Genomic DNA, 12,416 nt, shown 5'->3' on the forward strand with positions numbered 1-12,416 from the left:
GTCATAGCGACAATGAGGGTGCTCCGCTCTCATGAACCTCAATACATGCCTGGAAAAAGCGTCTCCGGCGTATGCATGATTGAAAGCCCACCGTCCTGTACAAAAATTGAGTGCGTGATGCGATGGAGCATCATTTGCACCCATTTTCCACCGCAAGCCGTAGGCAACTCCGTGGTGCTTCGCACCGCCAACCAAAAATGCTGTTCAATTGGATTTCAGGAGCAAATGTGGTACTGGCAACTCAGCTTGAGATCCGCGGCAAAAACAACAAAGGACCAACAAGGCAAGTAACCCTCTTTTTCGGAACCCCTTCCATTGTTGCTTCTGGTAAGAATCACTTTCGAGTTTCGACAAGCAAAGGGGGTAAATGCCAACTGTCAGCCAGATTATATACCACTCCCAGAAGGTTTGACAGGAACACGCGCACTTCAGCCCACTGATTTAGTGTAAAGTTTGGTCACGGGAAAGCACCATCTGCACCCATGTCCACAGTTCGATCTAGTATAAAACGGCGTTCAGTTTGGATAGGCTCCTCCACCGCACGTCAACAGTCACTCTGCTTCTTCTTGAATTGAGAACAAAGTGAATACCAGAGCACGAAAACTTCACTGCTTGACTTCACCAGCTTGAGGAATTACTTGGGAATTTCAACACCAAGGGCGACTGATTGTCGGGAGACGCCCACACCCAATTCAGTCTTGCGAAAAAACTTTCTCCGGCATCGTTTTGCCATCAGCATCATCTTCCATTCGTGGAAAGAAGAGAACTCAACTGATCAATTGTCGGCTTGCGACACGCACGGTCGATGTTATTGAAGCCAGACGGGTCCACTGCTTTTCTAGCGTCAAACAGTTGTCGGAACCAAACGGCGGCAGCGCACCCACACAAGAGGGCAAACAAGTCGTAGAAATGATTAGTCGTGGAACTCTCCAGTCGATGCTTGTAGGTGTATCGTCTTTCCTGGGAGTAACGAAAAGAGCTCAACGCACGCCAAGCGGAGAATATATAGCCCTTTCATCGACATGTGTCCTAGGCAACAGTGTCGCGACTACATGTAAGGAGCGCACATGTCAAGTGACTGTAAGATCAGCTGCCCATACCGCCAATATAAACCTCTCGAATCTTCAACCGGCCTGTTCTGCAATCTGGCCGCAGATCTAGGAAGAGGAAACCATCCAAGTACGTCTGGACGACTTGCTGTTTGTGAGGTCGTGGTTTCAGCCAAATGCAGTAAGTGCTTCTTGGAGTCAGGGAGGGGTCGTTGAGAGTTTCGCGTTTTTCATCCTTGACGTTCTTCCAACTCCCCAACAAGAAATAGTCTCTTGAATTGAAAGCCGCGCTTCAATGACAGAGACCAGTGATCAGGAACAGCATGGTAGTATAATGCTTGCTTCATCACTTTTGCTGCTGATTCAGGGGTAGAAATCGCGTCTCGGGGGAAGAGTAGCTCGGCGACGACGATAAAAGCCAAAAAGAAGGAAACAACGCAAGTAAAATGGACGCCATCATCTGTATTCCAGAGTCTTGGTCCTCTGTCACATATGCCAGTTTCCTGCCCCGACTTAGAACCATGAAGACTGTGACAGCGCGAGCACCAGTTCTTTTATACTCCCCGGTAGAGCTCAGACCGACATCACATGGACTGCTGCCTGATTCTGACCGACTCCGCCCACCAGTCAGTCACGCGGCACTTGCTCACCAACTGGATTCGTTGCCACTGCTTACCCCTGAGTGCTATAAAACGCTCGCCGCCCCTCGCCCTTGAGGTCTGCACTGATATTTCGTGCATCACGCAGCAAGTCTATGAAGTACGATGACTGTCCGTTCGGGAGACGGACCAGTAAAAGTCCTGCACTGTTTTGTCTGTTTTGTGGAGGCCGCGCTAGGCCTCAATTGTTCTTGCAATTCCTAGCTCTTGTATTGATGTCAGCGCAATTTGTCGGCGTACTCGACGTCTTTATTGTCAGATAACAAGAACCAACGTCATGTATTGCTGCTATTGAGCTTACAGCAGACAAGCTTATGGGTCCAAGGCACCTGGAAAATCGAAGAAGCGCAAAGCGACCAAAGTTCCAAGGCGCTCTTCGAAGGCCGTACAAAGTCAAAACATTCTGTCTCCGTTCATCACTTGCGGTACCGGCAAGAGCGTGAAAACTGTGTCTGGTATGAGAAGCAAACAAGACCCGGAAAGACGAGCTTTTATACCTAAGAAGACCCGAGCATCCTGTTTGCCGTCACCTGACGAGGGACAAATCGGATCACGTACATCGAAACAAATGATGCCCGTGAAGTCTTCGTAATGCGAAGATGCTGAGAGTCATGTTTCGGGAATGAAAGACCGAGTGCTCGTCAAGGCTCCTAGTGACTCCGCAAGCGCCATGTTTGCGCTTAAGCGGCGTCAGTTCGAAGAATTCCTGGTGAGACTAGGTCTCTACTTGCATCTCCTGCTGGCCCTGCCAATGAGTCGTTCCTTTGAACCTTTGATCTTCATCGATATGAGAACAAAAAGGGTGGGTGCTGATGATGGACTTCACCATGTTGGGGTCACAATGATTCTGAGCTTGAGGAATGAGGCATGCAAGCGCGGGGAAGTCTTCGACCACCTTTGTTCCAGCAGAAGGCCAAAGAACGAAGAGTGTGGTACTTCATTTCAGCGCTGCAGTTGATTTGGAGAACGTCTTGGAGGAATCTCATGGTTGAGCGGCTTGAGGGCTTTAAATACTTGGGAATATTCTGCCAGATAGACTGGGTCTGCGTGATCTTTCTGCAGCAAACATCATGGGGCTTTGGAGCATCATGTGGGCACGTTTACCGGGTTCTGAGGTCAGACTGGCCAAGGACTCATCAAAAACCGTGAATTTATATCAACCCCAGAGCATCTCCTGTCTCGTCTATCTCTAAATTTTGCTCTTCTTCTAGAAGTTAGCAAGTCAGTTACTAAAACCATCGCATTAGAAAATCCACACCACAACGATGGAGAAACACTTACAGCAGACTTGCCGCGGCCGCCGAAGCCCCAGCGGATCTGGTTGGCAACGTTGATCTCAACGCCCAGCTCTTCAGCCCACGACCACACAAGACCGGGGTTCTTCTGGAACCAGCGGCCGGCAAAGATAAAGTCGAGGCCGTCCTCGAGCTGCTCTTGCGCCAGCTTGCCGGTGGAAATGCTGCCAACAGTCGACACGAGCATCTTGTCGCCAACCTTGGCCTTGACAGCCTTGGCAAAGGCTGCCTGGTAAGCGGGACCACCCTTGATCTTCTGCTTGGGGTGGTTGCCGGCGGAAGAGATGTCGATCAGGTCGACACCCTTGGTGGCGAGGATTTCGGCGAAGCGCGCAGTGTCATCAACAGTCCAGCTCTTCTCAGGGCCGAACTCAGGGTCCTCCTCAAGCCAGTCGGACGCGGAGACGCGAATGGTCAGAGGCATCGTTTCGGGGATGATGCTGCGGACAATTTCGACAATCTCGAGGGAGAGGCGGATGCGGTTCTCGAAGGAGCCGCCGTACTCGTCGGTGCGCTTGTTGGAGACAGGAGAGAGGAATTCGTGGAGGAGGTATCCGTGAGCGTTGTGGATCTGGATGGTGTCGAATCCAGCCTTCAGCGCGCGGCGGGTGGCATCACCCCAGGCCTTCTTGAGGTCCTCAATCTCTTCCTTTGTCAAGGCGCGCGGAGTCGCATGGCGCTCGTTGTATGGAATCGCAGAAGGAGCGACAACATTCTTGGGCCAGCCATTGAGCTAAAACAAGTCAGTTTTGTAATTGAGACTGAAATCCATCTTCACCAACCTCCTCGGGAGCGATGTCGCCAAAGCTCAGCCAGGGAGCAACTGTGCTAGCCTTGCGACCAGCGTGGGCGAGCTGGATACCGATCTTCTGGTTCTGGCTGTGCGCAAAGTCGACCACCCTCTTGATGGGCTCGATCTGACTGTCCTTCCAGAGACTAATTCCTGTCAGCCTGTGACCCAGCCAGATTGTACCTGTGTCCATACCCAACGTCCTCGGGAGTGATTCTGCCCTCGGGAGTAACTCCGGTAGCTTCGACAAAGGAAAGACCAGGTCCGCGAGAGATAATTCCTCCAAGGTGTGCAACGTGCCAATCGGTCATATGTCCATCCTGAGCAGAGTACTGGCACAGCGGCGCGAGACCAATGCGGTTCTGAAGGGTGAGTCCCCTAAGCTTGAGGGGCTGGAAGAGCTTGGGGATGGCCTTTCCGCTGGATTGAGGGTTCCATGCAGTACCCGACGGCGGATCTTGAGCTGGCGTGAAGTATGGAATCTGAGAACTTGGTTAAACAACGTCGCTGGTAGCTTTGGAGATGCTTACACCCTCGGCAGCTGTGAATTGATCGTCCATTAGCTCAATTGCTACGATAGTCGCAAGGCAATGACGTACCTCTGTTGACGTGGTGGGGCTCGCCGTTGACGTTTACCGGAACGGAATTGTGGGCAGCCGCAGAGGGAGACATTTTGCTCAAGATGCCGGTCGAGTCAAGATGGTTTGGATTGATGGCGCAAAAAAGGCATTGGTCGTAAGAGGCAGAGGCCTTTATAGTAGGCGCTTGGCGAGCTATGATGTGCGTCTGGCTGATAAATCATGGTCGGCAAATGATCGAGTGTGGCTATTCCCGACTGTTGTGAGACCAGTCGGATGGCGCACCGTTTGGATAGAGGCTAAAAGAATGGAGCCTCGGACGCTCGCATCGGAATCGTCTAGAAATCAAGCGCTTTTACGCTATTGTCGCCGCCGTATTGCGTGGTTGACGTGCGATTGGGAGATGCCCAACGAGTGGACATGACCGGTTGCTGTTTGGAGGGGTAGCTCCTGTGTGCACGGTTGCGCGACCTTTCCCCTTGGGGCAGGATGCTTTATAAGCGGGTGGACCTCATGGTGCAGCAAGGAGACACAAACTCGCATCAAAGGGTCTTTTGCCTCGTTGTCCGATTGTCATGTCCGAGTTGGAGTGTTGAGAAGAGCTGGATGTATTCAAAAAGTAGAGTGTGGATGCTAAACCTAATTCCAGCGAGCGCTATCCAAAAACGCAAATCCAAAAAAAGCCGCCCAAAGACTCGGATTCAGGAACATGATATCCTTGAAAGTCTTAGTTTTTTCTTTCATCTGCAACTATCCGCACGTCGCATCTGATCAGACCACGTCGTGGATTACCAACCATCCACCACCTTGAGCTTCAAAGGCATACCGCCCTTGGGACGTGCCGTCACTCCACTTTGAATCTCAACCTTGTCCGGAGTCGCAGGATCCGCGAATTCCATGTCAAAGGTGCCGGCCCACGCTGCCAATATGCAAGCAAACTCGGCCTTTGCGAAAGACGATCCAATGCAGCTTCTCGGGCCATGGATGAAAGTCTCAACAGCATAGTTGCTGTCAGCACCGCCAGTGTTCGCACAACCAGGTTCCATCCATCGGTCCGGGTTGAACTCGTCCGCGTCATCGCCCCAGAATTCGGGGTTGGTATTGATGGCGAGAATGGGTACAATGACTGTCGTTCCCTTTGGTACGTGGTGCCCCAAGATCGTCGTGTCGTACGCTGTAACGCGCAGTGTTGCGGGCACCGGGGGCTTCAGTCTGAGGATCTCGTTGACAACAGCGTTGAGGTACGGCATTTGGTCGATGTCTTTCGAGGTGATAGTCGAGTTGGCGTCCTTGGGTGATGGGAGGTGAGCGCGAACTTCCTCTCGCAACCGCTTCAGCACCTCCGGCTTCTGGCTAAACAAAAAGCCCGCCCAGGTCAGGGAAGTCGCCGTCGTCTCGTGGCCTGCCGCCAGGAAGGTCATCATCTGGTTCACGAGGTCTTCGTCGCTGAAACCACCGGATCGGATAGCAACAGAGATGATGTCGGTATCAACCTGCTCTCCCTTTTCCATCTTTTGCTTCTTCTGATCAATCAAATCGTAACAGATCCTCTTAATGGTGTTTGCCGCGTCGTCGATTTCGAAGTTTCTCTTGATAGGGAGCAGACGCAGCAAGGCCAGAGGAACAAAATTTCCAAGAAGCGCAAGAGCTGCGGCCACTTTGTTGGGTTGAAAGATCCTCCTATATGTGGCATTCAGTTCGCTGTTAGGGTTTTCGATGGCGTTGAAATCGTGGCCCATGCCTGCGGCTCCAATGATGTCAAGAGTGATTCTCGACGCAAAGCTTTGAATATTCATGACACTGTCGTCACCCTGGCTCTCAAGTTGCGCAACCATTGCTCGGGTACCTTCGCTAGCCTTGGCCCAGAAGACACGATAAAGATCCTTGACATGACGGAAGGAGAAAGCGGGCATGAGAAGTCTCCTCTGTCTCTTGTGTTCGTCGCCCTCGGCCAGCAAGACTCCGACACCAAGAACACGACCAAGTCCGTGGCGGACCTGCTGAGGCTTGATAAAGTCATAGTTCTTGTGCACCAGCACCTCGGCAAGGCCTTTGGGAGAAGTCACAGCAACACGTGGCGCGTTGAACGCGAACCTATAATGAAATAGGCCCTCGTTTGGAAGGGTCCTTATCCACTCCTTGTGTGGCCATCCAGTCGGTTCTTTCCTAATTTGGGTAAAGTGACCCATAAAAAAGGAGCCTCCCTTGAAGACTGATTAGCTTCCTAATTCAGAAGTCCTGTGGGGAACATACCTCTGGCTGGGGTAACTTGCGCAACGGACTGATGTAGTGCGGATATATCGCTACAGACCAAACGAACCAAATGAATGTTTGAATCGCAAAGAGGATCAAGGCTCTCTTGAGAGGCGAGTCATGCAGAATGTATGCTGGCGATGCGTAGCGGCCGAGAAGTGCACTCTCGGCCAACGACGCAGCTGCCAGAGGCAATACTGGCGCCATGGTGGAAAGTAGGACTGGACGAAACGCGATGGACAAGTTGATATGGTTAGCTTCCAATGCGCGGGTGGAAGAGTTGGTTTTCAACAAGAACCAATTCGCACAGGTTGCCGCTTACGATATGTGTCAAGTGGTTGGTCGGGGGCGGAAGAGTGATGAACGGTGGTCGGGAAGAGAGAGTGCCGACAGGACATCGCATATCTTGCCCAGTTTGGAGGTGAAACGGTCAAAAGAGCAGCCCGACCAACACCAAGCCACCACCAAGAAAAGCGCCCGCTCGAGCTTGCAAGGGGCCGAGGCGAGCGGGCATGCGGTCCGGACGAAGCGCGCCACTCCCGATCCGTTTCGTCCGGGGTTTGCTTGGCTGTCATGTATCACTTGCCAACAGCAATGAACTTCTCAGATTCGTCTTGTCTCCATAATTGTCCAGACGTTTGCGATTGGAGGGCTTGTGTTGCGTTTTGTGACGTTTGCCTGACGGAACAGCCTCCACCTGCCACATCTCTGGCTGCCGCTGCACTGACAGTCGCTCATGGGCGCCTACTGGCGCTGTCACTCTCGTCTGTACCTCGAGCCATCAGGCTACAATGATCCAGTTGCTGTCGAATCAAACCATGGAACGAAGACCGTGTGCGACCTGGCGCGGTTGAGTCGACATGCACGATGCCTCTTTGGTGTCGTTGAGCCTCACGCTTGTGCCACCCACAATGAGGCGCAAGTCACTATTGACGCGCAGCTCGACGGAAGGAACAAGCCCTGGCGTTGCGATTGTTTGCTGCCTTCAGCGCCTGCTGACCGTAGTGCTGCAGCTGCCAGAAGGTACGGTATGACGTCCGTCAGAATCGTTTGACAGCGACCTAGGCAAAAGCTGGGTTGTCGAGCTGCCCAGCGAATCGATACGGCCGTGTGTGATGCCGCCCCCCGCGCTTTGCCTGTTTGGGAACCAAAAGACGTCGACACATGAGGCTTGGTATAGGCGCCCCTGTCGCACGGGTCGGATCGAAGAGTAATCCTTCGCGACAATTTCTCCGTTTGCGTACAGATCTGCAGCTGATATCAGATTTCCCAGCCCTATGGTCAACTTACTTTGTGTTTACCAACAATCCTCTCTTGAGGCTCTTTGAAGTTCCGAAGCCTTGCCCCTGTGTGTTGGCGATTTCAAAGCATGGTACTATTCTAGTCACCATCTCCCGGGTCGGTTCCTGGACTATCACGACTTCCGCTGAGTTGACTCCACTCAGTGCCGTGTACGTATATCTGCAGTCGAATGTCCACGTTCTTGGAGCTTCTCCACATCCCCGAAGAGTCGTCCAACAACAGCAATCTCAGGGGTCAGTATCTATCATTCCGAAGTCTACCAGCCCATACCAGAACGCCCAGCCTCAGTCTCTACAGCCCTGCCTTGTCATACACATAGCACAACTTCCCACCCCTCGTATCCATGACCTCGCCTATCCTCACCCACTCAGGGCCACCAGGCACATAGAATCCAACATGCATCTCGAATGCCAACGTAACATTCTTGTACGGCACCTCGCCGTAGAAGTCGAAAGGATACGCAAACTTGGTGTCGGGCCCTTGGACCTGGTAGAGGCGCGTACTAGGATCAACACCCTGCCAAGTCCACCACAGGCGGTCCATGTTGGCGTGATGCAAGAAAAATAGTGGGTCTGACGGCGAGGCATACAGGTCGGCGATGATGCCTACGTCGCCGCCGACTCCCTTGTGCCCGCCGGCGTGGTACGTCATGCCTGCCACGGAGACGTCGCCTTCGGCCCGGATGTCGAAGTCGAGGTAGTTCTCGGCTGAAAGCGTCCACTCAACCATGGTGGAGTTGAGCTTTGCGGACGCAAAGCCAGGCGCGATGTCGCGAGTCATGCAACGTGGGTTGTAGGCTGTCGAGTCTGTTGAGGATATGGTCAGTCTGAGTGGGCCAGTGGTACGTAAGTTCGAGCGCTACGCACTGTTGGGTCCAAGGTGAACGGTGTAGTTGGTGAAAGGACCATCCTTTACGCAGCCTGGAGTCGACGAGTTAGCGCCCGTTTTCGAATGAACTCAGCAAGAAGGACTGTAATACCTCCCCCAAGTTTCCCTGGCACGTGAATATCCACGCTCGTGTCGTTGGCGGTGTCAATGTAGTACCCGTTGCCGCCAAAGCCAGTGACGTTGTCAAAGATGGGTGAGTTGAGGAAGATTTCAGGCTCAGCGTCCAATGTCCAGTCTGCAGCCCAAAAAGGTTCATGTTAGTTTCATAAAAACTGATTGCTTCAAGCGGTAGTCACGAACCCCAGTATCTGTTTTAGTTGTCAGCAGTTGTCCAAGGACAGAAACACGGAAACGTACGGTTGGCCCCCTTCCCATCCACACTCGTCTCGCAACGCTGTCTCATACTGAGACACGTAGTATCGATGCCATCTGAACATCTATCAATTATTTAATCAAAGCCATCTTCTCAGTACCACCTACGCATGAAAGTGTCCCTACGCAAAGGCCAAACGTCAGCAAAAAGCGCATTTGCCAATTCCCATTGCGGTACTTACGACAAAATGGACATAGTCCGTCTCATTAATATGGGCGGCAACAAAGTCATCGTAACGAGACCTTACTCCTTCGAAGAGATTCCTGGTGATTGGTTGCTTGGCTTGCAGGCACTTGACGGCGCTAATGTACGACTTTCTCTCCGTCATATTCAACGTTCGCCTGCGCTCGGAAATTAGCCTTATGTCTCTATTCGGCATGTGCAGTTGAACGTACCACTCTTTGCGGACAATCGGATTGCTGCATGTCGAAGAAACCAGAGGAGCCAGAGCGAGCAGCTCGACTGCAACTGGGAGCAGTCCTTGACTTCCAAGAAGCTTCATGATCAACAGTCTAGCAACGAACGACACAGGCGATTCGAAATGCAATAACCAACGGTAAGGCACAAGGGCAGAGCTGTCTGTATAAGAGACGCAATAATGGCCTCGCTAAGACTTTTCTCACAATAATCTCCAGACCGGGCAGCGGAGACCTAGAAACCAGCCCGTAGGAGAACCACTGGCCGCCTTATGTACAGAGCCTCCACGGCCTCTGTCCACACCCGACTCATGGTTGTCTTTCTAGACCCGGCGACGAAGCGAGAAGGGTCCAGAGAATAGCAACAATCATGATGCGAACCACACGGACGCAGCAGGTGAGCCTGCGGGATCGGGGGGACGTCGAAAAAGCGTTGCGGGCCGCACATCACTGTCTGCAAAGAGGTCCAAAAGGTGCGCCAAATGGTCCGTGGCATTGACGGGATCAAAGTCGAAGATGGAGATAGCCGAGCCAGGACAGTGCGTGGCTGGTGTTGAGTCGGGATGCTGCGCTGCACGTACCGCCCCGTCAACGTCGTCTGCAGAATCCCGCGTGCCCCTGTTGGTCCTGTAGGCTGTAGGCAAGAGGCATGAAGGAGAGTCGTTTCGAGATGTATTTCCATCTTCACAGATGCGAGACTGTGAAACGTCGCAGATTTTGAAGGCCTAGAAACGGTGGCGTTCGGCGGCTTTTTCTCGCGCACAGATGTCGGCGCTCAACCTTTGGTCGACGAGCTTTTGCAGCACCTCCTGGCTGACAAGTGCATTGCAAATACACATGAATCGGCTGAATTTCTGCGAAAGCTGCCAGTGTCAACCGCTATCGGAATCAACATCCTTTCAGAACAAGAACAATGGACGCGCGGCAAGGCGTGTCCAGATTCTCAACACGAGACCCGACACCCGAATTGTCCGTAAGCCGAGCGCTTCGAGGAAATCTTTCCAGTTTTTGCGGGACCAAAGAACATGTTTGGCAGCTTGAAAGACATGAAGGAGATCGACGCGGAAGACGACAGGGATTGTGAGCTTGCTATAGGGCTGGAAAGGAAACTCAGCGCTCAGGGTCCACTACGGCAAGACTTGGGCCACAGAATGCAAAGAGCAAACAGGCAAGACTCCACCTTTTGAGCCTCCTACAAAACTCTCGAAGCTCTTGCTTATGCTGTGAGGTGACTGAGGGTGCTGCTCAGTTTGACTCGAAATGCTAATCTCTTTCAGCGAATGGTAGGGCAAGTATCCAATACACCAAATACGAAAACACCAACCTCTCTTCGGCTCGCAGGAGGTTGAAATAGGGGTTCAGTGGTCCGATGATTTGCGGAAAGCTCTAAACAGAACTGGTTGCGACTCATGGTGTTGACTCGCAAATTCTTGGTATTGACTCCGGTTTCGGCATCAGATGATATTGAAAAAGCCAAAGGGCTGGAGACCAACCAAAGGCGCTCACCAAAAAGATGGCGCCACGACATGGTGTCAAAAGGAGGTATGCTCTCCACTGCGCGAGAGAAAAGTTGCACAGAAAGCGGGTACTGCCCGTCAAGAGGAAGTGATGGATACGCAAAATTCTTGGTCTTGTTGAGACATGAGCAAGCTTCACGGTGGATCGCGCAAGGAAGGCCAACGCCAAATCAGCACGATTGTTTGCATGCTCCCTATGCACGCAGGTCTCGATTTGATGATTTAAACGGACGCTCGCGGTGTGCCGCGCGTCTTTGACACCAAATCCAGGACCAGAAGTTGATATTTCTTTCGTCACCTGCTGTGACACTGGTCGAGAGCAGGTAGCACAATTTTCCTCTCTATCCTCTGGTCGGCGTCAGTTCTTCAGGCTTGTCTGGCACATCCAACAGGCTGATATCATGGCTTTGCAGCTGTGGAGCTGCTGCAGCAAGAAAAGAATCGGCGCGTCACAGAATGAGCGAAGCATACCAAGACAACGTCGCTGGCGGATTTGCTGAGAGTCTGCTGATAAGGCTTGTCAGTCGATCTCTTGGTGTAAAATGTGGGATACTTCACCACCCTTCGAGAGGGGCTGGGTCTTGAGTTGCGACGACCACGGCCAATCTTGTTCGGCACTCATCCGATCAAGCTGCAGCAAGCGCTTTCAAGGTGGGGTCTCCCCATCATTCTGAATGATTGAGGTGAGCGTGAAGATGGTCTGGTCTTTCCCAAGCCGCCAAGTTTCTCAGCTCGCTTGAAGGTAAGCCGGAATCAACTTTCCATCCTCATCTCACAATCCGGGCCTGCCCGATCTGAGCCTCCTTGGGCCAGATCATATACAGTATCCCGTAAAATTCCGCAGGTTGTTGCGGCAGTCGAAGACTATTGATACCATCGACATGTCCGGTAGAGGACTCCGTTCTGAAAAGGGGTCGTTGCGGCTGAGGGCTCGACGCGCATACTCGTGTTTGCGTCGATGATGAAAAGAGACAGCAAATCCTATCTCAATGGGAAGGTTGTCAAAGAACTTGCATTCAAGCTCGCCAAGCTCAAGCCCAAGCTCAGAACCAAGCTCCTTTGCGGGCCAAACAAACAGAAACATCGGGTCTTTCCCCAGATTTTCAGCGTCGGAGACAGGAAAGACCTGTGCATGAAAACCGTCGTGCTGGTCAAGTGGGTCGTCTAATGTTTGAACCGGAGAAGCAGAGTTGGTGTGTCGCGTGCATATCCAGGGGGCCAGTAGGATATTTGAACCGGAATTCGATTGAAAAGCGTCAGGAATCCGAAGCGCGCTTGTGGATGCGTGACCTGGTG

The 12,416-nt window shown here is 52.4% G+C and overlaps 4 protein-coding genes across 4 annotated transcripts; 1 reads left to right on the top strand and 3 right to left on the bottom strand.

Annotated features, from left to right (window-relative positions):
- Positions 1-1,782: 1,782 nt before the first annotated feature.
- Positions 1,783-2,207, top strand: BKA78DRAFT_316702 (uncharacterized protein). The gene has a single exon (XM_066888641.1). The coding sequence runs from the start codon at positions 1,804-1,806 to the stop codon at positions 1,969-1,971; it is 168 nt and encodes a 55-aa protein (XP_066743388.1). The 5' UTR covers positions 1,783-1,803; the 3' UTR covers positions 1,972-2,207.
- Positions 2,208-2,622: 415 nt separating this feature from the next.
- Positions 2,623-4,511, bottom strand: BKA78DRAFT_316703 (NADH-dependent flavin oxidoreductase). Its single transcript, XM_066888642.1, has 6 exons — positions 4,393-4,511; positions 4,324-4,334; positions 3,989-4,275; positions 3,786-3,939; positions 2,990-3,736; positions 2,623-2,912 (listed from the first exon to the last, which is right to left on the bottom strand). The coding sequence occupies exons 1-6, from the start codon at positions 4,463-4,465 to the stop codon at positions 2,898-2,900; spliced, it is 1,287 nt and encodes a 428-aa protein (XP_066743389.1). The 5' UTR covers positions 4,466-4,511; the 3' UTR covers positions 2,623-2,897.
- Positions 4,512-4,899: 388 nt separating this feature from the next.
- BKA78DRAFT_316706 (cytochrome P450) lies at positions 4,900-7,084 on the bottom strand. Its single transcript, XM_066888643.1, has 2 exons — positions 6,625-7,084; positions 4,900-6,575 (listed from the first exon to the last, which is right to left on the bottom strand). The coding sequence occupies exons 1-2, from the start codon at positions 6,829-6,831 to the stop codon at positions 5,160-5,162; spliced, it is 1,623 nt and encodes a 540-aa protein (XP_066743390.1). The 5' UTR covers positions 6,832-7,084; the 3' UTR covers positions 4,900-5,159.
- An 875-nt stretch (positions 7,085-7,959) lies between these two features.
- BKA78DRAFT_380479 (uncharacterized protein) lies at positions 7,960-9,689 on the bottom strand (the record flags this gene model as incomplete). Its single annotated transcript, XM_066892972.1, has 8 exons — positions 7,960-8,732; positions 8,793-8,846; positions 8,906-9,049; positions 9,115-9,122; positions 9,172-9,243; positions 9,295-9,308; positions 9,369-9,528; positions 9,583-9,689. 8 exons carry the CDS (start codon positions 9,687-9,689, stop codon positions 8,218-8,220), a joined length of 1,074 nt encoding a protein of 357 aa, XP_066743391.1. The 3' UTR covers positions 7,960-8,217.
- Between the last annotated feature and the right edge of the window lie 2,727 nt (positions 9,690-12,416).

This window comes from Phyllosticta capitalensis (genome assembly GCF_038381095.1).
Source record: "Phyllosticta capitalensis strain CBS 128856 chromosome Unknown BKA78scaffold_6, whole genome shotgun sequence".
NCBI lineage: Eukaryota > Fungi > Ascomycota > Dothideomycetes > Botryosphaeriales > Phyllostictaceae > Phyllosticta > Phyllosticta capitalensis.